This window comes from Martes martes (genome assembly GCF_963455335.1).
Source record: "Martes martes genome assembly, chromosome: 2".
Classification (NCBI taxonomy): Eukaryota; Metazoa; Chordata; class Mammalia; order Carnivora; family Mustelidae; genus Martes; species Martes martes.
This window is the reverse complement of record NC_137889.1, coordinates 193,235,272-193,260,689: the sequence shown is the minus strand read 5'-3', so window position 1 is coordinate 193,260,689 and position 25,418 is coordinate 193,235,272. Positions and strand designations below refer to the sequence as shown.

The following is a 25,418-nucleotide window of genomic DNA, read 5'->3' as shown; positions in this document are numbered from 1 at the left end:
TTAGTTAGGGGCAATCACAGTTCTTCATTGAACATATTGTATGTATTTCCTAATGCAACTGAGGTATATACCTAGGAATGGAATTACTTGGTCGTAGGTATTCACATCTTTCATTTTACTGGACAATAACAGAGTATTGCCTTAGCAGTAGAGATAGCCTGTATGTCCACACCTTGCTTGACACTGGTATTAACAGATTTTTTTTAATTCTGTGAATCTGGTGCAGTTGTATGTCATTGAGGTTTTACTCTGTATTTCCCTAACTGCAAGTGAAATTGAGCACCTTTTTCTAAGTTTTTTGGCCACTTATACTTTCTTTTTTTGCAAAGTGTCTTCTCAGTTCTTTTTCCCATTTTTCTGTTGTGTTAGTCTTTTTCCTCATTGCTTTATAAATCCTGTTTTTAGTTAGCTATACATTTCCAAATATCTTCTTCCGTTCTGACTTGCCCTTCCCCCTCTTTATGATGTTCTTTGCTTAAAAGAGTTTCTCAATGGTTAGGTGCTAAAAGGTATCACTCTTTTGTTTTAAGGTTAATGTATTTTGTGAGTTGCCTAAAATACTGTACTCTATCCAAGGTCATGAATGTACTTCCCTATGTATTGTCTTCTAAAGGCTTTAGCTTTGCCTTTCACATTTTCAGTTTTCAGTTCATGAGGAATTAATTTTGTGTATGCTTGGAAGTGCCTCACTGCTATTTATTGAATTATGAAATATGTCCCTTTACTGAAGTATGTTCTTTTTTGCATTGCCACTCTTCTACATTACCACCAAAGTCATATATCCATTTATGTTTTTATCTCTGAATTTTTTGTTTCTTCTTTCCTATCCCTGTGCTAGTCTGATATTTTCATGACTGTAACTGATGTATTGTTTTTTATATTGGGCAAAACAAATCCTCCCAACTTACTGTTCTATAAGAGTATCTTGGTTATTCTTAGCCCATTGTGTTTTCAGTTCTCCAATTTCTAATTACAAATATGCAAATTTTGTCACTCTTGCACTTTCCAGTTATCTTGCTAAAATTTTTAATATTTTATCTACCTGAACATGAAAAGCATTATTTTATTATATGTGTTTAATCCCCAATCTGGAACTCTCCTGTGGGCCTCTTTTTTTCTTTTGTTTCAGCTAATCATTATCTTACATCATTTCTAAACATAACAGTTTAGATTTTAGGTGTTCTTTTTAACCCAGTTTGATGATCTCTACCTTTTAACAGAAACACCTAGACCATGTACATTTAATGTAATTGCTGATATATTTAGGTTTAGTTCTGACATTTTATTTTATGGGGTTTGGTTTGATTTTCTTGGTTTTCTTTTGTTTTTTGTTTTGTTTTTGTTTTTGTTTAGCCAGTTCTATGATTCTTTGTCTCTATTTTGTGGCCTTTTAAAAAAAATTTTTGTAGTTTTTTTGTTCTATATGTGCCGGTTACTGATATTATATCTTAACTCTAGATACACTTTTGTATTCTGGAACTTTGCAAACTGCATTTCTCTTTTGCCATTTGGCTTCCTTTACGTTCCATAAATAGACGGCACTAAGAGGAGGACTGGGAAGCTGGCAAAAGGGAAAAGTGATTTTTACCCTTGCCATTTGCTTCCTGACATTGTCAGCATCACCTCAATAGAGACTTTTTCTTCCAGTAGTCTCTGGTTGGTTCTTAGGCTCTAGCTTTTCTCTGGCACTCTGCAGGGTATCTCTTCTAGGCTTCCAGGTTCTAATAAGGTCACCCTCTTCCCTTCAATAGCTGTGTCCCTTGCTATTGTTTTCCCAAACCTGTTTAACCAATTCTTTATGTTAAACTCTTTCTTAATATACATGATATGGTTTCCCTTTTCCTAAGCTATACACACTTTTTTTTCTCTTTTTTAGTTCAGTGCCTTTTGTCTTTTGATGATTACCCTGTATTACAGTTTGCACATTCAGGTTAAACCAGACGAAATTTAATCATTATCTTTACTTTGGTGATGATAGTTTTCAAAAATGGCCACGACAATATTTCCAGTCTCACATGCTCTTCTAGACTCTTGCAGCCTCCTCAAACCCTCGTAAGAGACCGTCTATTTTCACTCTCCTTGGAACCTGAACAAGAATTTATGATTGCCCTAATATAACAAACTGCCTCATACGTAACTACAACTTTTCAGGTTAGGTCACAAAAGGCTATATGGCTTCTACTTTGCGCTCTCCCTCATAGAAAGCTCACCCTTGGATTCTAGACATCATGTCACAAGGAAGCCTAAAGTAACCCACATGGAGAAACTGAGGTCCCCAACCTGCAGCCAGCATCAGGTGTCCAACATGAATAAGCATGCTCAGCTGATTCCAACTCCCAAGCTTAATGGAGCATAGACAAACCATCCTTTCTGTCCTGCCAAATTTTTGACCCACAGCATCCATGAGCATGCATGGTTTATGCTAGTAAATTTTGGGGATTATTTGTTACACAGTTGTTATGTTATAATAACTAACTACTCTAATTCCTAGTTTGGCTAGGAATGATCATGTATTTTATTTCTGTTACTACTTTAATTCTGTTGTCATTTACATAAATGTCTTTTAATTCTGTTATTTTGTTTATGAAGTCAATGTTTGTATTTACCCATATACATATTTCACCTCCTTTGCTCTTTATTCTTCTTTTGTATCTCAGGCTTACCATCTGGGCTGAATTAATTAAATAATGAATATTCATATGCTTTTTAAATTTTTATTTTATTCTTGACTTGTGATTTGGCTCCTAATAAATTTTCTCTAGGGAACATTTTTTTTCTTCCTGACTAGCTTAGTACCAGTTACCAACCCTACCATATTTTAAAGCGGCTTTTGGTTTTATTGGTTTGTTGGTTGGTTAGTTGAAGATTTTTTTTCTTTTTTTTTATTTTTAAATTTTTTAATAAACATATAATGTGTTTTTATCCCCAGGGGTACAGGTCTGTGACTCGCCAGGTCTACACATTTCACAGCACTCATCATAGCACATACCCTCCCCAATGTCCATATCCCCACCACCCTCTCCCGTCCCCCCTCCCCCCAGCAACCCTCAGTCTGTTTTTTGAGATTGAGTCTTTTATGGTTTGTCTCCCTCCCAATCCCATCTTCTTTCATTTATTCTTTTCCTACCCCCCAACCCCCCCACGTTGCATCTCCACTTCCTCATATCAGGGAGATCATATGATAGTTGTCTTTCTCCAACTGATTCACTTTGCTAAGCATAATACCCTCTAGTTCTATCCACGTTGTTGCAAATGGCAAGATTTCATTTCTTTTGATGGCTGCATAGTATTCCATTGTATATATATACATCTTCTTTATCCATTCATCTGTTGATGGACATCTAGGTTCTTTCCATAGTTTGGCTATTGTAGACATTGCTGCCATAAACATTCGGGTGCACATGCCCCTTTGGAGCACCACGTTTGTATCTTTAGGATATATACCCAGCAGTGCAATCGCTGGGTCATAGGGTAGCTCTATTTTCAGTTTTTTGAGGAACCTCCACACTGTTTTCCAGAGTGGCTGCACCAGCTTGCATTCCCACCAGCAGTGTAGGAGGGTTCCCCTCTCTCCGCATCCTCGCCAGCATCTGTCATTTCCTGACTTGTTAATTTTAGCCATTCTGACTGGTGTGAGGTGGTATCTCATTGTGGTTTTGATTTGTATTTCCCTGATGCCAAGTGATGTGGAGCATTTTTTCATGTGTCGGTTGGCATCTGGATATCTTCTTTGCAGAAATGTCTGTTCATGTCCTCTGCCCATTTCTTGATTGGATTATTTGTTCTTTGGGTGTTGAGTTTGCTAAGCTCTTTATAGATTTTGGATACTAGCCCTTTATCTGATACGTCCTTTGCAAATATCTTCTCCCATTCTGTCAGTCGTCTTTTGGTTTTGTTAACTGTTTCCTTTGCTGTGCAAAAGCTTTTGATCTTGATGAAATCCCAGTAGTTCATTTTTGCCCTTGCTTCCGTTGCCTTTGGCAATGTTCCTAGGAAGAAGTTGCTGCGACTGAGGTCAAAGAGGTTGCTGCCTCTGTTCTCCTCAAGGATTTTGATGGATTCCTTTCTCACATTGAGGTCCTTCATACATTTTGAGTCTATTTTCGTGTGTGGTGTAAGGAAGTGGTCCAATTTCATTTTTCTGCATGTGGCTGTCCAATTTTCCCAGCACCATTTGTTGAAGATTCTCTTTTTTCCATTGGACATTCTTTCCTGCTTTGTCGAAGATCAGTTGACCATAGAGTTGAGGGTCTGTTTCTGGGGTTTTAAGTAATCTCTATACCCAATGTGGGGCTTGAACTCACAACCCCAAGACTGAGTCGCATGCCCAAAAGTGGCTTTTATTTAAACTGCTGAGAAAAATAAACTGAGGGAATATCTTTGTTTTGGATCTGTCTTTGTTTTTCCTTTTGGTGTTGAAGAAAAAGCTGAATGCTGACATGGGTTAACATCAAGGATCAAAGAGAAAAAAAAATCTCATTTTCTTTTTGATAGTATGTTTTTGGAAACACTTTAATTTTCTCCAAGTTTCCAGATTTTAAACCTTAACATGCTGTACTACTTCCATTTCCTAACTCAAGGCAAAATAAAGCTAAGGGCTCTCAATCCCCACTGTGCCCAATCAGCTATGGAGTCCAAACTCCCTAAAACAATTGTACATTTCCCCAACGTTTCCTTGAAGCTTAAGCACTATTTGTCAAGATGGGTTTTGGTGTTTTGTAGTTTTGGGGTTTTTTTAAGTCCTTTCTCCACTATCATGTACTCTTCCAGTTTACTCTTCCATCATCTTTCTGCTTTTCAAAGAAAATATATTACTCTACAGAAGATGGTCTGATTATTTGAAGTCTCTCCCTGTGATCATGTAATTCTATCTGTTCATATGTCACTTCCTCACTCTTTTAATAAGGGAATCTGAAGTGCAGGGGGGCTGAATAATGTGTTTCTGATCGCAAAGCAAACTGAAACAGTTCAGCCAGCAGACCAATAGTAATCTGGTTGTTTCTAAAAGCATTGACATTTTACATGAACAGCCAGTTTTTGGTTATTTCTTTCCATGCTCCCCCCTCCGCCCCCCCACTCCCACTTCTGGCCCTGCTCTGAGGATGACTCCATCTCACGGTACTGCACCGGAGCGATAGAGGACAGCATAAGCACCTAACATCCCCAAAGAAAGCTCATCCTGGCCAGAGAACCTGGGAAAGTGGACCCGGTAGCCTAAAGAATGGATGGGTGGGGTTTGGCAGGGAGAAGGGTTGGAATTCCTACTAGTTTTTTCTTTCTCTTCTTTTAATGTCTTTTCTTCCAAGGGCAGTCCCAGTCTCCACAGAACTATGCGGTGGCACAGGTGGCTAAAACTCTTTTTTTTTTTTTTTTAAGATTTTATTTATTTTATTTATTTTATTTTTTTATTTTTTTTTAAGATTTTATTTATTTATTTGACAGAGAGAGATCACAGTAGACAGAGAGGCAGGCAGAGAGAGAGAGAGAGAGAGGGAAGCAGGCTCCCTGCTGAGCAGAGAGCCTGATGTGGGACTCGATCCCAGGACCCTGAGATCATGACCTGAGCCAGAGGCAGCGGCTTAACCCGCTGAGCCACCCAGGCGCCCGGTGGCTAAAACTCTTAAGAATCCCCATCTTTGGAAGACCAGGAAAAGGACCTTTATTTTTCTAAAAATTTTATTTATTTGACTTAACCTTTGGCTTAACCCACTGACCCACCCAGGTGCCCCAAAAAGGACCTTTGATAGCAGAAGAGTGGGGGAAATCCTGGAGAGGTGAGAGAACTGAAAAAGCATCCCGTAGTGCTGTGTATGAAGTGACTTAAGTTCCAGGCTTACCTCTAAGCTGTGCACGCACAGAATATATAAAACATAATGAAGGCTTTGAGAAGTAAAAACTGTTGAACTATATAAGGTATATATAGTTTATCTATATACATAGTTTATTGTATATATGAATAGTTCATAACTAAACTATAAACCACTGCCTAAGTCCTAGGTCAATCCCTGATACATACATGCATTGGACAGACCCAAACCAATATAACAAAGGCTTTGAAAACTGAACTGATACTGGAACTTCTTCCCACAAAGAGTAAGGCAGACAGAACTGGTTCAATCTAATCAGGATGATTGTCTGCTTTAAAATGTTAAAAAAAATCTCCAGGGGCACCTGGGTGGCTCAGTTTGGTTTAGTGTCAGACTCTTGATTTCACTCAGATTGTGAATTCAAGCCTTGCCTCTGCGGGTGCTGGGCCTGGAGCCCGCTTGAGATTCTCCCATCTCCCTCTCCCTCTGCCCTCCCCACCCCACCCCCCTCTCAAAAAAAAGAAAAAAAAAATGCAGAAGACCCACCTAAGGGAGGCCCAAACTCCCAACCGAAAGAAATAGGAAAGGATAAGGTGCGGGGTGGGGAGAACATGAATATCTGTTTACAAATATATAGCGCCGGAGATGTGAATCACTGAGGTTTTTAAAAAGGCTTCAGAAGTAAACATGGGTTTGGATTCCAACTTCATTTACTAGTTGTGTTTCTGACCTAACTTCTTTACCCATATGTGAAAACTACTTAGGTGGTAATTATATGAACCATCTCATTTTTATTTCTCTCAATCTTATAAGGAAAGTGTAATTATCCTTGTTTTATGACAATTCATATAATCATGGCAGTTCACACAGTGCCTATCACAGAGTAAATGTACAGTCACCCAGGGTCTAGTTACTTGGAATGGTCCTTTCCTATTTCTAAACGTGACAGTTTTCTTCTAGGAAGAAGGGAGGATTGCTTCCTCCTTCCCTAATGTTTTGCTTATTCATTCATTTATCTCTTCTACCATTGTCCATCAGCTTCCATTCTGTGCCAGGCTCTAGGCCAGAAGACTAAATTAAGGACTTAGGAAAAAAAAAAAAAAGAACCAGTTCCTTAAAAGAAATTACCAAAATTCACTCAAGAAAAAATAGATAAGCTGAATTGTTCGACATCTATTAAAGAAATTGAAATCATAGTTAAAAACCTTAACCAAAGAAATCTCCAGGTCCATTTGGCTCATTGGGTGAATTCTACCAAGTATTGAAGTAAGAAGAAATACCAGTTCTACACATATTTTCCACACCACAGAAGAAGGAATGCCTCCCAGCTCTTTTTTTAATGGCAGCATTACATTAATACCAAAACCAGACAAAAGGAAACTTTCTCAATCTGATAAATCATCTTTTTAAAACCTACAGCCAATATTATACTTATTAGTGAAAGATGAAATATTTTGTCCTTTAAAACTGGAAGCAAAGGATCACTGCGTGGCTCAGTCAGTTAAGCGTCTGCCTTCCTGGGATCAAGTTCCACTTTGGGTTCCTTGCTTAGCAGGGAGCCTGCTTCTCCCTCTGGCTGCCTGTCCCCCCTGCTTGTGCTCTCCATCTCTCTGACAAATAAGTAAAATCTTAGGAAAAAAAAAAATGACAAGGAATCTAAAAAAAAAAAAAAAAAAGCTTTTAGAAATGAATGAAAGTCTAGCAAATAGAATCTTGGAATTATAAGATCAATAAATAAAAAGTGTATTTCTATATATTATGAAAAATTGGAATCCAAAATGTTAAAAACTACCATTTACAATAGCACCAAAAATTAAATAGGTATTAATCTAACAAAATATGTTCAGAATCTATATGCTGGAAACTATAAAGAACTGTAAAAGAAATTTTTTAAAAAACTAATTGGAGGGGCGCCTGGGTGGCTCAGCGGGTTAAAGCCTCTGCCTTCGGCTCAGGTCATGATCCCGGGGTCCTGGGATCGAGCCCCGCATCGGGCTCTCTGCTCAGCAGGGGGCCTGCTTCCTCCTCTCTCTCTGCCTGCCTCTCTGCCTACTTGTGATTTCTGTCTGTCAAATAAATAAAAAAAAAATAAAATAAAATCTTTAAAAAAAAAAAAAACTAATTGGAAGGATATATTATTCCTGAATTGGAAGAAATGCTGTCAAGATGCCAGTTCTCCCTGAACTCATCTTAAAGCTTCAACAAAATCTAAATCAAGGATTTGGAAAATCATAGGATTTTTCTATAAGTACCGTGCTAGTTCTAAAACTTATACTAAAAGGCAGAGAAACTAGATTGGTCCAAACAATTTTGAAAAGAAGAACAAAGTTGGATTTATATCTTCTGATTTCATGAACTACTATAAAGCTACAGTAATCAAGATAGTGTGGTATTGGCAAAAGTCTAAGAACATGTATCAATGGAAATTGATCCACAAAAATACAGTAAATTAATTTTTTTCACAAAGGTACAAAAGCTATTTAAATGAAGAAAAGATAATCTTTTTTTAACTAATGGTGCTCAAACAATTATATACCTAAATGCAAATAAAATGAATTCTGCCCTTAAAATTAATTTGAAGTGGGTCATAGACCTAATAATGTAAAATATAAAAATGACACTTATAGAAGAAATCATAGGAAGAAAAATTTTTGTGATCTTAGATTAGGCAAAGAGGGGTGTCTGGGTTGCTCAGTGGGTTAAAGCCTCTGCCTTTGGCTCAGGTCATGATCCCAGGGTCCTGGGATCGAGCCCCCCATCGGGCTTTCTGCTCAGCAGGGAGGCTGCTTCCCCCCTCTCTCTCTGCCTGCCTCTCTGCCTACTTGTGATCTCTGTCAAATAAATAAAATCTTTTAAAAAAAAAAATTCAACCACAAGAAAACAACCCAACAAAAATGTGGGCAGAGGGTTTAAATACATATTTTACCAAATGAGATATATGAATGTCAAATAGCACATGAAAAGAAGCTCAACATAATCACCAGGGAAATGCATATTTAAAGCACAGAGATACCACTACACATTTATTAGAATAACTTTTTTTTTTTTTTTTAATGATAATACCACCAGGGTGTGTGGCTGGCTTAGTTGGTAGAGCATGCAACTCTTGATCTCAGGGTCATGAGTTCAAGCCCCATGTGCAATGTAGAGTTTACTTAAAATTTTTTTAAAAGTTAATGGCAATACCAAGTGCTGATGAGGCTGCAACTACAACTCTCCAGCACCAATGGCAGATGTGCAAAAAAGTAGACCTCTTGTGAAGAGTTCCACAGTTTCTTACAAAGTTAGATGGACTCTTTCCATATAACCCAATAATCTCATTCCCAGGTATTTTACCCAAGTGGAATGAAGACTTACACTTACACAGAAATCTGCACTTGACTATTAATATAGTTCAGTAAGTAATTGCCAAAAACTGGAAACAACCCTAATACATTTTAATTGTTGGATGGATAAACAAACTAGTTCTTCCATACAGTAAAATACTATTCAACAATAAAAAAGAACAAGCTAATAATATAATACTTATGTGACTCTAGATATTATGATGAATGAAAGTAATCAGCCTCAAAAGTTTTCTATACTGTGATTCCATTTATATGACATTTTGGAAAATGCAAAACTATAGGAGTGGAAAACATCTGTAGTTGCTAGGGATTGTGGGTGAGAAGAAGGGTTGACCACAAAGAAAGAACATCGGGGCATTTTTTTGAGGTGATGGAACTTTCTGTATCTTGATTCTGATGGTGGTTGTCACAACTCATTGGACTGTATACCAAAAAGTGAGTTTTATTGCATGTAAGTTAAATTTTTTAGAAAGAAAGAAGTTTAGCCCTTTTACATAAGACACATCACATTTGGATCTATTTATTCAATTCACAGTTTCACCTATACTGAAATCTCCAACAGGGACATACTTGATCCTTAACGCTAAGAATTTCTAGCCCAAGGACTTGAGGTTTGCTTCACCTCTTAACAACTCTGAGATCTCACATAAGAGAGCCTGAGCTAACTCCTCAAGTATTAGAGAATACGTGAGGAGAGTGGTTCAGCCAGCTGCAGCTGGCCACCGGCACCAGATGTGTGACTGAGGCCAACTTGAAACATGCAGCCCCGGTCAGGCCATCAGCTGGTTACAGTTGTGTAAGTGACAGCAAGTGAGACTAGCAAAGGAACTGCCCAACTGAATCCAATCCAAATTGCCAATGCACAGAATCGTGAGCAAATAAAATGGTTGTTGATTTAACTACCATGTTTTGGGGTGGTTTGTTACATAGACATAGATAACTGACATGAAGCAAATTATATTAGATTCACCGTCACCTTAAGCTTTTTTTTTTTTATTTTAGAGGTGTTACAGGAAATCCTTTGGTCTCTGAAAAAAAAAATTATATCAATAGTTACTACTTCTTATATTAATAATCATATTAAGTAATAGTTAATAGATTTCTGTAAATGGTGTTTTCCCGAATTAAGTCTGTGTAATATATTATTCTGGCCATGTCTATAGTAATGTGTTCATCCCCTGTAATTATATTTGAAGAGAGATGTTCGGAAATTAGTATACAGAAAAGTTAAAGATGTGATAAGAGGGTTGAAGGAACTAATAACTTATCGAGGACAGAGAAAGACTAAGGGGGGGTGCATTGAGGCTGCTTTTATATATTTGATGGGCTTTTTAAAACCCTGAGTTGTTCCAAAACCAGAAATTGGATTAATATATAGAAGTTAAAGGAAGAAATATTTCAGACTTACTATTAAGAAGGAATTCTCTAAGATGAACACTGATCAAAAGTGAAGTGTGCTGCCTCAAAAAGCAGTGAGGTGACCATCATTAGGAATTTTCAAACAAGCTGATTGGTGACATCTTTTTTTTTTTAAGTTTTATTAATTTGACACAGAGAGAGAGATCACAAGTAGGCAGAGCAGCAGGTGGGTGGGGGGAGGGGGAAGAAGGCTCCCCGCTGAGCAAAGAGCCTGATGCGGGGCTCAATCCCAGGACACTGAGTTCATGACCTGAGCAGAAGCCAGAGGCTTAACCCACTGAGCCATCCAGGTGTCCCTGACTGGTCACATCTTAGAGATGTCTTCCGTACTGAGTGTACAGGTGATTCCTATATACAGTGAGACACTGTACTGGACAATTTCCCTAAAGTTCCTTCAGACTCAGTTTATTTATTTGGCATCACAAGATTCATATGTTTTCAACCTTGGACTTTTAAAGTTGCTGCCTTTTTAAATTTAATCAGACTTTTCAGATATGCTGTGATGCAGGCAGCCAAACAGAGTTGTTTTCCCTCATAACCTGTAGGAACAGACACTTATTTTGTTATCTGACACTCAGACCTCTGCCTTTACGGTAGAATTAGCCTCTCTCTCAAATCATCTACCCCCGGAGGGCCAATTCCATCTTCATCCATTTTAATCTGACTAGGGCATTTGATGTTGTTAACAGATCATACTTTTAAATCCCGTTTGGTTTTCATGACTCTGTGTGAGTATGGTTTTTTGTCTTATCTCTGAACTTATTTGATAAAGACAAGTAGAAGGGCACGTGGGTGGCTCAATCAGCTAAGTGTCTGCCTTCGGCTCAGGTCATGATCGCAGGGTCCTGGGGCTGAGCCCTGTATCAGAGCCCCTGCGCAGAGGAAAGCATTCTTCCCCCTCTCTCTCTCTGCCTGCCACTCCCCCTGTGCTCTCTCTTTCTCATTCTCCATATTATAAATAAAAAATCTTAAAAAAGAAAACCAATTAGAATGATGATGAAATTAGACACAAAATACATGCCTATGGCTTTTCTTTCTCTAGAATGGGCCACCAGAATATACTGGTCCTTCCTTATTTTCACAGGGTTAATGATAAAATGACTTACAAATAGATAAATTTAAAAGCTGAACTACATTCCTACCTGGTTGGTATTACAAATCATATATGGGGGTTGGTAGGGGGAGGGTTGTTGTTTTGTTTTGCTTTCCTTAATACAGCAATGAAGTGAAGAACATACCAAAGGTTTCATCAGTTGAATATATAAATGGTCGTAAATTTCCTCGAGTCTCTTTCATGAAATAATCAATGACACTGAAAAGGTTTGGGAGTGTTACCTGTACAAAGAGAGTGAGAGAAGGCTCAGTGTCATCCATGTGAAGAGAGTTTAAAAAAGCTCATGTGAAAAAAAACATTTTTTTAAGATTGATTTTATTTACTTGGCAGAGACACAGCGAGACAGGAAACACAAGCAGGGGGAGGCGGAAAGGGAGAAGCAGGCTTCCTGCTGAGCAGGGAGCCCAATTTGGGGCTCAATCCCAGGCCCCTAGGACCATGACCTGAACCGAAGCCAGACTCTTAATGACTGAGCCACCTAGGCGCCCCAGGTCATGTGAAATTTAATGAAGATTACTGTGAATTTCCTGATCTTTAGTAAAACATGTCAATACTTCACTTCAACAAGGTACTGAATGGCCAGTGTTTCCCACCCATGCATTTTTTTCTCTTTTATAATATCTAATTCCCTGTTAAGAAATTTCCCCCCCACCGTGGGATATATTTTGATGGACAATAATTAGGTACTCTGCACTTCCCTAGTTATTGCATGAGAATGTGACTCAGGTTAGGCCAGAAAATGCTCCCTTCCTGAAGTCTGAAGTTGAGTAGAGGAACCTGGAAGAAGAGCAGGTTCCTAACCAGAAGGTTCTTACTAGAGTTGACCCTTGAACAACAGGAGTTGGGGATGCCAACCACTCTGCACTCAAAAATCCGCATTATAACTTTTGACTCCTCCCATGGAACCATGGCATTTATGTTGTTCAAGGGTCGACTGCACAAGTAACTGCTTCCTAGTCCCTGGAGGTCTGCCAGCTTTTCAGTCATGTCATGGGCTTCCTATGTTCTTAAATCTGTCTTTACTTAAGCTAGTTACTTGGTTTCTTCTGTTTGAAACCAAAGAACCCTTAAAGCCAGAGAATTTACCATTTTAACATCTCACTGTAACAGGATAGTTTACTTGGTCAAGAGTAGCTGAAATGGCTTGCCACCCCCAAACCTTTATTTTTATACAAGTAAAATCAGGCTACACCTGAATACCCCTGGAATTCATAAAATGTCAACCTGGTTGAGAGCTAAGGGAGGGGAGTGTGGAAGGTTAAAGAACAATCCAGGCAGTTAACTTTCCTTATATTGGGGCCCGTTCGGGCTAATTACAGATAAATGAGCCCAGTTCACCAGTCACAGAGGCACCTTCTTCTTCCTTGCCTGTTGCTTCCGGTCAGTTGGTTATTTGGGTTATCCTTCCGCAATCTAGTTGTTTGTTTCCTTCATTAGAATTTTTGAAAAAGCCCCAGCAGGCATGGACCTGAGAGCTGAGGAGCTCAGGGAGGCATTTATGGCAAAGACGGAGGTGAGGTGTATGAGTCATCAGCTTCTCTCCTCTTGGCAAAAGTCACTAGTGCATTCTAAGAAGTAGGGTCTAAACATAAAAAATTCAGGGACGCCTGGGTCGGTTGAGCATTTGCCTTCAGCTCAGGTCATGATCCAGGGTCTTGGGACTGAGTTCCGTGTCAGGCGCCCTCCTCAGTGGAGCCTGCTACTCCCTCTGCCCGCCATCCCCCTGCTGGTGCGCTCCCTCTCTCCCTCTGACAAATAAAATCTTTGTTTAAAAAAAAAAAAAAAAATCAGCCCGACTGCCCCTTTCTCCATCTGATCAACACAATGGGCTTGAAGAGGCAGAGGCACTAAGAGCTCAATTTTAAAGATGTTAAAATAAATATCTTCAAGACTCATCAGTTCCATTTATGTGATATCACTTCCCCAGTCCAGTCTCCCCACTATAGCAGCCTAAGATCACCGAACTATATTCCCTTTTTCTAGCACCTGGACCATAGCCCACATCACTACATTTTCATTGGTTGAGATGAGTGTAAGTACCAGTTTTCCCACCTGTATCATAGGCATTCCCTCAGGGTCACGGTGAAGATTAAATTAAGTGATACATGTAAGTTACTTAGCTATCTGCCTAATACCGTGACCTAGTGATTATAACATCATGAGCCCCATGGTACGTTGAGAGGGGTTGCAGACCAGGAAGGGACTGCTTCTTCATGATTATGTTGCTAGTAGATTATGTTGCTATGATTGTGTTGCTAGGGGGATTTCTGAACTTCTGCATGACGGGTATTAGAGGACTAGGCATTCACAGATATTTTGTCCCCCATTAGAAATAATCACATTGAAATACATATCACTGGAGGATGGAAAACAGGCATTTAAGAAAAAAATCTTCCCTCCCTGAAATAATCATCTTGATAAAGATTACAGGGAAACAAAAGTAGAAAGAATTGTTAGCAGAGTCTCTCCTGAGCCTCCGCATCCACCTGCTGTTCTATCTCATATCTCTTCCTGGATCTCTGCCACTTTCGGGGCTCCTTCACATGGCTGTTTCTCCACACTATGTTCCCAGGCAAAGGGTCTGCTTTTCCACCTTTCTTTGAATTCTATAAGGTAGATTTGGGAAAAGGCAGGAGAAAATTCATCAAAAACAAGGAAATAGCTACTTACGGGTTTTTCCAGTTCAATAGTGTAGTTTTTTCCTACACTCATCACTTTGTAGTGCTTGATTCTTGGCATGCTAAAATGAAAAAAAAAAAAAAAGGTTAATCTCCATTTGAATATACTATTGGGTCAAATCAAACTAAAGTGAATATAAAATATCTCCTCTATAATAAAACCTACATTCCCATTCCTGTAGTTAGGCAAAAAAAAAAATAAAAATAATGATAATTTTTTTTTTAAATGGTGGTTTTCATTTTGTTATTTACCCAGTTCTCTATGTCTGTTTTTGGAGGGGTTACACATTAGGGATACAGGAAACCTGAGTCATTGAGTGGGTGATTGGATAACAGGAAAAAAGGAATCAAGAGCTGAAAATCTTTCAGGCAGAAATTATTTTTTTACTGTCAGTAATTTACAAAACAGGCAACATTATAATATCCTAAGTAGGTACATACAAGTCAGATTTTTATTCTCTAGATTAAAAGGGAATTGGAAGGAATTACTGAAAGCAAATTACTTTCTATTCTACGTGATCACTATTCCAATGAGAAATCCCTGAATGGCCATTCTTCCTCCTAGCTCACAGACCACCTTAGATATCTGCTCACTTCAGGCTGACTTAGAGATACGGAAAATGCTCCAGGAGAAGGTGAGCACAGTAGATGAAGCATAATGTCTTCCTCTTCTATGGTCACGTAGCACTCTAAATTATTACCACCCTAAACACATGATATTTTATTAACTAGAATTGCTTAAGAACAAGAAGCACAATCTATTCACCTTTGTCTTCCAGCATTAGGCACACAATATTTATGAAACTGAATTTTTAAAATACTACAAGCCCATCTTATAGTACTATTGGCTACACTTAATTTATACTGAGAGCAGAAGTAAAAATGTTTGCCTTGAATTCTTCTGATTCACGTGACAACAGGGAATCAAGGACCAAGAGTTTTTCTAATGTTGAAAAATTTAAAGCATTTGTTACACTGCCATTTGCTTGAAAGAGAAACTTAATTCAACATCTGTCCAATTTACAGAAGCGGTGCAAAGCTGCCTGTCAGGTTGAGTTTGTTGGCAGGGCCTCCCACCTTATCACCCGTCTCTCCACTTATGGGTCACATTCCTCTAGGACTGAACTACAATTCTTTTCAAGGGACTTTTTCTTCATCTCCCATTCTATCCCAATATTCTCTCAATCGAATACCATTGGAAAACAGCTAATAATTTTATTCCAGTGTCTTATTCTAGAACTTTACTTTTTAAGATATGGGATAAAACCTAACTAATCCTATCCCCTCCTAAGAAAAAATTAAAAATAAAAAGTATTCTTGATTGCCGATCCTTCAGGAATCACTAGCAGACTGGTAAAGGAAACATTTTTGGACAGAGGTCTTACAAATACCTTCTTTTGGAGTGATTGGCTCTGGCTTTATTTTTATCCCTTTGATAATCACATAGTTACTTTTGAAATCTCTCATCCTTTCCAATTAGATCTCCTGTATTTTTATGAAACAAGTGATTATTATTCCTTGGAAGACTGACAGAAAGCTTGAAGGGCATGATATTTATCACCAGAAAGAGCGAGGTTCAAATTCTGGTTCTGTGTGTAAGTTCTCAGCCTTCATTTCTTCCTCTATAAAATGGAGATGGAAATCCCATTCCTCACAGGACTGTTGTGAATTAATGTCTGAAAAGTCCTTAGTACAGTATCTTGCACGTGTAGACACGTAGCAAATTATAACTCTTTTTAGTACATTTTAAATTTATCATTTTAACTTAGTAGCTTCTTTAAGGCTTAGCTGCTTCATTTATAAAACATGGAAAAAACAGTCTCAGTTTTTACTGTGCCTGAAGGAAATGCTTGTCAAGCACCTAGCTCAGCACCCCCGAATGGTACCCTGGAAGTGATGACAATGATCGTTGTTAGTAATGACTGTTATATCACCATCATCATTATTCATGACAAAGCTGTGAGAGGAAAAGCAGCAAAGATTAAGAGTCTCTTGGAACTTTTGACTAAAAGGACTGAGTTCTGGAGCAGAAAGTAAGGTAGAAAAAAAATTCCGTTGAAGTCGCTTAGGCTTTGAATCTCATTTTAGACCTTTGCTTTCCTTTCATATTTTGTTTTGTTTTCCCCAAGAAATAAAGATAGAGGAAAAAATGATAAAAGTTTCTATACTGAGGTTTCCTGATTATGACCTCAAGAAAGAAGTAACCCGTCTTTCAACAAGTGTGTGGCCTTAAATGTGATATAAATACATGTATTTAGCCTCTTACCCAAATTTCTGCAAAGGCATTAATTTGGGGTCAATATTTTCTACTGTTTCCTTGGCTAATGACTTTCCAAAGTATATATATACTACTAGCTTGCCATGTAGTCATAACAATTTTAAGAAAACAAAGCCAAACCACTAAGTTTGTATAGCTCTGTCTTATGAATTCACACACCACTGGGCTGGGTAAAGTGAGGTATTTTACATCAAGAGAGGGTCACCTGATAATTGGGCACTGAATGACTTCTGCTTCTTCCCAAGAACTACAATCTTCCCTCCTACAGCTGCTTTGTTAACTGATGGAGATAATTTTACTTTCAAGCACTGCTTTGTAAACTAGTCTGTCCTTTTCAGCTAGTATTTTGCCAGACACACCCAAATTTGCATGGCTGCACATTTCTCCTACAACCTGTAAGAGAATGAATTGGTTCTGTGGGTTGTTACCCACCTGTGTTCAGGTGCTTCCTAATCGTCTAGGTTTTTTGTCAAAGTCTTTACATTAAGCTCTACAGTCTAACAAGGTAACATTCTACTGTTCTCTATAACGGCTACCCTGTTAAACAGAAGATATGAAATCTAGGCTTCTAAAAGTTCTATTTTGAGGGAACCTGGGTGGCTCAGTTGGTTGGGCATCTGCCTTCGCCTCAGGTCATGATTCCAGGGTCCTGGGGTCGAGCCCCACATCGGGCTCCCTACTCAGCGGGAAGCCTGCTTCTCCCTCTCCCTCTCCCCCTGCTTGTGTTCCCTCTCTCCGTGTCTCTCTCTCTGTCAAATAAATAAATAAAATCTTTTTAAAAAATATGAAATTTTGTGGGGAGGAAGATTCATTTTATGAAATGTTATGTTTTTAGGACCATCAGTTGTGCAAAAGCATGAAATTTTATATGAATTCAAAATGGAAGCGATTTTACTAAAATTACAATTATAGAAGTTTGATATGAATTTCTTTGCCAGGCTCTTTCTTAGGAGTTTAAATATAGCTTAAATACCATAGAGATATAAGTAAAAACTGTGATGGTCAAATCATATCCTAAGTATAGAAACTCATTGTGTTTGGTCAAAAACCACATCGACATCAGAAAGCGCTGTTATTTCTGATAGCTCACGTTTACGGAAAATAAGGTGCAAAAGCTGGGCTAATTTAGACCATCTTAAAAAGATCAGGTTGCTATTGTGCAGAAAATATGCGGCCTTTAAAGAGTCATTAGGTCTCAGGGACTTGGTTCATTTCCTACAGAATAATAATGCAGGGTTCACATGCTAATGGATCAAACACTCAATCCAACCAAGAAAAGAATAAAATGAAGGAAAAAAAGCTTATCATTCCCTTGTGTGATTTAGCTTTCCAGCAGTTAAATTTCTTTTTAAAACAAAATCTGAGAAATAGATTTTAATTCCGTTTTATATGCTCATAAGTTTTAAAGGCATACTCAATTCAATTTCCTAAAACCCTGAAAAAGAGTAAGCTCTTTGACCAGGATGTACTCAACAGAAAAATTCACTGTTCTCCCCGCGTTTCTTCTAAGCTCACTTATATGTGAGGGCAGTCACAATTTGTATTTCTTTTGGATTTGTTTCAAAAGAGCCAATTGAATTATAAAGCAAATAAATTAAAATGGAGTAATCTGTGATATTCTACCATATTAGTTGAATATATATTAACTCCAAATGTCAGTCTTTATAATAAAAAATAATAAAACAACAAGAAGGTTAAGTGGACATAGGTATTCATTATGGAAAATCAAACACACACACACACTCACACACACACACACACACAGAGCTCTCGCATTTAACACACAGAACCGGGACCTGATCTGCCTCTAACATTCTTGCCGTCCATTCAGGGCACATGGCTCGTGTCTAAAGACGAGTTTCTGTTTATATGGAGTAACTGGCAAGTGATGAAGCTTGTTGGACCATGGTGCATTGTAATTATTTTCTTTTTACTGCCTTTATCCATTGTCAGTGTCTTCATATTTAATATATTTAGAATTACTGACATTTATAGTGGACTGACTGGTAAACAAATGCACTGACAGATATGTTACAGCTAAAATAATTCATGGAATATTATTCCCAGAAAGAACAGCAAATTAAAGGGGCGCCTGGGTGGCTCAGTGGGTTAAAGCCTCTGCCTTCGGCTCAGGTCATGATCCCAGGGTCCTGGGATCGAGCCCCGCATCAGGGAGCCTGCTTCCTGCCCTCTCTCTGCCTACTTGTGATCTCTGTCTGTCAAATAAAGAAATAAAATCTTAAAAAAAGAAAAAAGAAGAGCAATCAGAAAATGTTTCTCTATAAATCATCTCTAAGTGTTCCCGTCTCCCTCATCCTATTTTTCTGCCGTAGACCTTATTACTATACATATGATTTTTTACTTATGCATTTATTTACAGTCCATGTTGCCTTACAAGAATGTAAACTCCTTACATTGTTGTTTCGGTCACTACTCCATCCTCAGTATCTAGAATATTATTTGGTCTCATAATAGTCATTCAATAAAGATGTGTGAAATGAATGAATGAGGAAGAGAACTAGACCCAGGATCAAAGTGACTTGCCCATTCTTCCTACTGCAGATATTAGCCTTGGCTCTGCTTCTACAACATTCTCTCCCTAGTCTTACGTTTCTATTTTTAGCCCCAACAGAACACATAGCAGGTGGTGATCTTGTGCAACTTTGCTTTCTAAAGTGATACCATGCTTTTAACAATTCCATACTTTGTTTAATTAAACGTACTCTATCTCCTGCCGGATAGTGATGGAGTAGCTTTTGCTGTCACTACCAGGTCTCAGGATCATATTTCCCAAAGAAGGGTTCTTCTCAAGCATCTCAGTTGCTTCTTTTCGTGACACGGTATAAAAACATCTACAGAGGTGAGACCAAAAAAAAAAACAAACAAACACAGGATTTTTTTTTTTAACTGATGAAGATCATTACTTTGAAAAATGCTACAAAACCAATTCTAAGAGCTGCAGTTATTAACTTTGCTTAACTTAATTCTCGGCTTTATTATTATAATTACAATTGTATAATTACTGTTATTACAATCCTGGCCACTATTAAATACACTTTATGCTTAAGGCCTTTACTCCCTCATCCCTCCAAACCTCTTTCTTTAACCAAAGAAGACCTGAAAAGTTATCTGTTGGTCAGTATGTAATCACCAGTATCATCTAAAAATCTACGATAAGAATTAATGCTGTATCCCCAGTTCTTAATCTCAGTTTATAATAAGCTCTTGCAAAAATAACATTTATTGGTGGTTTCTCAGGGACCCAAAGCATTTCTTTATATGCTTCTCTTGTAAGGTCTGTTTTAAATAACTGGTATTTAAGGGTATGTCTGAATTCACTCCCTTGGGTATAATATGACATTCTAATGGCATTGGTGTTATTTTTAGTGTGTAACATTTTTAAGAAAGCCCCTCCCATTTTTATAGTAAATATTGTGGTCAATGAAAGGTCTGTTTTACCAACAGAGAAATAACTGGCAGGATATGCCATACCCTGAAATGTTAACAGTGAATATGTCTGACTGGTAAGACAAAGAATGATTTTAATGTTCTTTTTATCTGGCTGTAATAAATGCATATTACTTGTATGGAGGAAAAAAGAAAAAGAAGCAGTCTTTTTGTCTTCTAACCCACCAGTCCATCAGATGTCACTGGTTTCAGTCGAACGTGATGGTAGGCAGGTTTGGGCAAGTATGGTGCAGCCAGACTATATGTGAGAAGCGGAAGTCATGGTGGTCCCAGGACAAGATTCCCGGACAGGAAGACCACGGTTCCGGGAGGAAAGACCTCACCATCGTAGTCACAATTTACAGCAAGTTAAGAGTAGAAAATAAAAGTGTTGCTGACTTGGGCCTGTCAGTGTCTCTTCATTTCCCCAACACCACCTTACACATTTTACACTGGGCCTTCCTCAAGTACAAGTTCAGTGACAGGACAAGTGAATAGAACATTCAGAGACTTAAAATTCTTTGGTGTAATTTTTCGACAGAAAATCAGTCCATCATGGAGTTGCATGGTGGGAAAAAAAAAAATCTTTTCCTTCTTTCTACATAGCAGTTTTTATTTAGGTTTGAGCTTCGGGAAAAAATATTTAGTGTAAAGGTGTGGGTGGAAGGGGATTTCCTGTGTGGTAAGAGGTTGGCCCAAACTTACATTTTGCTTTTTGTTGATCACGACACGGAAGAGGAACTGTGGCATCTCCTCAGAGATGTAATGTTCATCCACAAGACAGCTTACTGTCCCCGCTTTAATGAGGTCAAGGGCTCACTCTCTTTGATAATTAGAAATTAATATTAACAATCGAGGGACAAACCCCAGAGTTTGCGGCGCACTTACGCTGGCATAGGGCTCAGTACATCTGCATAATCTTCAGTCGGTTCCTTCTTTTCCACAGCTGAGCTCGGGGTCTGCTCGGTCTCAATCCTCCTTTTTTTCTCTCTCTCTAGGACTTCCTGCAGTCGGATTACTTGCCCAGGGAGGAGGGACACGTGTAGGGGAACTGACAGCTGAAACCAATGAAAGCAGTAGGCAAACAAGGACAGCAGAATGACGGACTGGTGTTAGCAACAAGGAGACCGCTGGGGTTCTCAGGGGCTTCAGTTATCTGATATAGATGGAGGGACAGAATCGTGAATAGAGGATCTTGGTGTCTTAACCGCCTCCAAACCAACCAAAGAACTCTAACCTGCGCACGGTGCCCAATCTTCCTAGAAGTGTACCTTTTAGCCTGGCACACAGCGCAGTATACCCGCCTCGCACTACGAGCTAATTCAAGTAACGACTGACTCGCATTGTGCATGCGGAGTTCGCTAGTTCTTGCCGCCAGGGAAATCCCAGAGCACCTGTAAGGTGCCGTGTTCTCCCCCAGCTAACCTGGGATTAGCTCCCCCAGCCAGACGACAACACGGAGTAGAAATGGAACTCTTCACCAGGTGACTGAGAATTGGTAGTCAGAGGGCCATACTGGTGTTTTTGTGTGTCTATTTCAAACTGACATTCACACATTGGGATTATGCTACTACCCTACTTCACCTTGTTTTTGACCTTTTCTGGAGAGATATTTTGGATTGAGCAATCTGTGCCCTCCTGATATTCATACCCCGGGTTTACATCTCCTTATGACCTATTTACATGTTCTTAGTAATCCTATTGTTTCTATATTATATATATGCATATATATGACATTTGAAATAAAAACATAATAAGGGTATACAATCAAAAAGTTATTCTTCTGAATAACTAAACTAATAATCAGTAAAGTAATTTCCTTATATACCAATCCAGAAAAAAATAATAGAATGAGATGGGGTGCCTGGGTGGCTCAGTGGGTTAAGCCTCTGCCTTCAGCTCAGGTCATGATCTCAGGGTCCTGGGATCGAGCCCCACATCTGGCTCTCTGCTCTGCGGGGAGCCTGCTTCCCCCCCTCTCTCTGCCTGCCACTGTGCCTACTCGTGATCTCTCTCTCTGTCAAATAAATAAAATCTTAAAAAAAAATAGAATGAGATGAAACTAATGAAAAACTACTGCTTTTTAATCAATTGCCTATTATGTCCCAAGCATTGGGTTATACCAAATCCTCACAGCAATACTATAATAAAGATATTGTTATCTTTACTCCACAAGTAGGAAAAAAAAAGTTCAGGAAGATTAAATAACTAGTCTAGGGTCACACAGCTAGAAAGTTGTGGGCTAAACCTCCAGTTTATTTCATTGAAAAGCAAAGTCTCTGCTCTTTCGACTACAATCTGTGTTTCTCAAGCTTCTGGTAAAGTTCTCTTCTAACAATAGCAAGGTGTGAATATACACGGAGTGTTCAGGGAACACAATAAAAAACAGCATTTACAGAACACAAAATTAAAGAATAATAACTTTCCTTCTCTTGGAAGCTCAGGTGAATTGTATTTTGTATTCTAAATATATCTATGTACACATTAATATGAAAACAATGCTTTTTATCCTTACCTCAAAGAAAAAAGCTAAGAACATTTTTTTTTTTTGCCAAAATAATTAGTGTGTCAGGAAGATGCACCCCAAGGCTTTCCAGTGGTTTGAGTGTTCTCCTTCATACCTACTCACATGCCCTTGGAGGACTTGGATCCCCGTGTAAGAAGTGCCATGCCACACGATGTCTCTTTTCCCACAACACTGATGCAGTTTCCCCAGGAGTTTCTTCGTCGTCACAAGTCAGCATGCCTTTCACATCTTTAACCGGCCCCCTTTTCTAGCCTCCTGTGACTTCCCTGACTAGGGAAGTCCAACTTTCACCTGTTATTGGCTGCCCTGAAGAACCAGCATCTGTCATCTCGGTCCAGTGCAGTGTGTATTTCGTGGGACTGCAAAGCCTTCACTTATGAGCCAGCTTTGGACAGAGTCTGGATTTGACTGATTGTAATAAACATACAAAGTTTTCTTCTCCTCTAAAGTATCAGAACATGGTTTGGGGCTGGCTCTCAAAGACCCTCACATTTATAACACAGTCGCTACAGTATCTTCGTTTAAAATAATGGTGGAGATCGTGCTGCAACAGTTAACTGTACACTGTTGGTCTATTTGTCTCTGATAAGATGCCACAGAGCTGAACATGTAAGCATTGCTTTGTCTTAAGACTCACTAAGCAAATGTTTAAAAGGTGAATTTTCATTTTGATGGGTTCTCTGTTATATTGTTTATGTCATTCACAATATTCATCCCTTAGCATTTTATAAATATGTATTGAATGAATTAGAACATAGTTTTGGAAGATGCTATGTAAGCTATAGATATTAGCATTAGAAAGGACCACTGTGTTAAGGGATAGGACCAAAATGTAGATCTCCCTGACCACCTGTAGCTCTCTAGCTAGCACAAGGCCCTGTTTACTTTCTACATAACAGTTATCACAGTTTTAATTTATCTTGTTCATTTTCTTTCTTCCTTTCCATCCACCTGATAAAAATATAAATTTCATGAGTAAGTGTAAGGGTTTATATCTCCTCTTTTCAATTCTTGTATCTTTGACCTCTTTCACTCTGTATGGCTCATAGCCAGTGTCCAGTAAATAGTTGTTGAATTTGTGACTCAGTTGAAAGTAAGGTCTTTCCTACCTACCTCTGTTACTGTAAGAATGAAGCCTCTCCATTCTTCCCCACTTTCTGTGTTCTCTGTCTAAAGAGGAAGACAAAAGACGAAGACAAAAGAAGAAAAAAGACATGAATGTAATAAGCATTCATACTTTTATTAACTTCAAATAAACTTTAGAATTTCATATGATTATTTTCTAAGTTTCAAAATGCGTAAGCCATCAAAACCTGGCAAGATTGACAAAATGCATATTCGTCTATTGAAGCACATTGTTTTAAAAAGTCAGTTGTAATTTTTATTTATTTATTTATTTGATAGAGAGAGGTCACAAGTAGGCATAGAGGCAGGCAGAGAGAGAGAGAGAGGAGGAAGCAGGCTCCCCGCCGAACAGAGAGCCCAACGCAGGGCTCGATCCCAGGACCCCGGGACCACGAGCCGAGCTGAAGTCAGAGGCTTTAACCCACTGAGCCACCCAGGCGCCCCTCAGTTGTAATTTTTTAAAGCACTTTAGTTGAAAGGAAGAAACAAATCATTTTCCTTTTTGTTTAAAACTGTTAATGTGCATTTGTTATGAAATTTCAATACTATTTTCTTTTGTCACAAGTATATAGTTTTGAGCTGTTTGCTTCCTAAACAAGTAAAATTATACAAACTTACTTAACTCCAAAAAATGTAAATGTTAGGACACTTATTTCCACAATATGTCAATTAATGGTTGATTCCCACCCCACCCCATTGGTATTTAACACTGACTGGCTTTAAGTTTGGGGCAACTGGGTAAGACCAGTGTAGTTTTTTAAAGGAAATTTTTAAGGAAAAATTTCCGATTCTTAACTGTAAATCCTACTAATACAGCCAATATTTGTTACGTACTTCTACATGGCAGCTCTAAGTACTTCCATGTATTAACTGATTTAATCTTCATGGCAACTCTGCAAAAGTTTTAAAGTTTTTTTTTATGGATTTGCTCATTTAGCATATTTATTGAGTGCCTTTCAGTTCTAGACACTATTCTAGGTACCGGTTTGCATCAGAGAACAAAACAAAAATCCTTGTTCTGATGAAATTTGGGGTCTAGCAAGGAATAATAAATCATAAATATAATTGTGAGTAAAAAAGTTTCCTTCTGAAGCTTCAGAAGGAATTAAATGGGAGAACAAAATGTGTAGTGGTGGAAAAGACATCGGGAATGTCTTGAGGGGTTAGGGGATGGGAAAAGGATTGTAATTTTAATAAAGCGGCTCAGGCAGGTCTCAGTAAGAGGGTTACATCTGCGTAAAGACTTACTTCTGGATGAAGAAACCAAGGCACAAAGAGGTTAAGTGACTTGCCTATGATGACACAGCTAATGAGTAAAATAGCCAGAAATCAACCCTAGGTTTCTGACTCCAATCTTGTGTTCTTAACCACCGCATCAGAATCATGTGCGAAGCTTGCTTAAGACAAAGATTCTGGGGCTCAGGGTTAAGGGCAGGGCCTAGATTTCCTAAGTACAAGGACGTGTAGTCTAGTAGTCCCCTTATTTGTGGGAATACATTGCAAGATCCCCGGTGGAGGCCTGACACCACAGATGGTACTGAACACTATATATACACCATGTTTTTTCCTATAGGTACATACCTATGATAAAGTTTTATTTATAAGTTAGACACAGTAAGAGATTAACAACAATAATGTAATAAAACAATTATAACAATAGTCTGTAATAAAAGTTC

At 38.5% G+C, this 25,418-nt stretch overlaps 1 protein-coding gene across 2 annotated transcripts in view; it reads right to left on the bottom strand.

The window, feature by feature from the left end:
* Positions 1 to 25,418, bottom strand: part of STAP1 (signal transducing adaptor family member 1) — a 43,517-nt gene that overhangs the window by 2,390 nt on the left and 15,709 nt on the right. The window contains exons 4-9 of one of the 2 annotated variants that reach the window (XM_080796773.1): positions 23,731 to 23,787; positions 20,979 to 21,148; positions 19,367 to 19,495; positions 14,358 to 14,427; positions 11,812 to 11,908; positions 9,573 to 10,182 (exon numbers count right to left, since the gene is read on the bottom strand). In XM_080796773.1, coding sequence (XP_080652899.1) covers positions 10,148 to 10,182; positions 11,812 to 11,908; positions 14,358 to 14,427; positions 19,367 to 19,495; positions 20,979 to 21,148; positions 23,731 to 23,787 — 558 coding nt within the window. In that variant the 3' untranslated portion in view covers positions 9,573 to 10,147. Of the gene's footprint in view, positions 1 to 9,572; positions 10,183 to 11,811; positions 11,909 to 14,357; positions 14,428 to 19,366; positions 19,496 to 20,978; positions 21,149 to 23,730; positions 23,788 to 25,418 lie in introns of those variants that run through there. The other variant, XM_080796774.1, reaches the window with a different exon arrangement.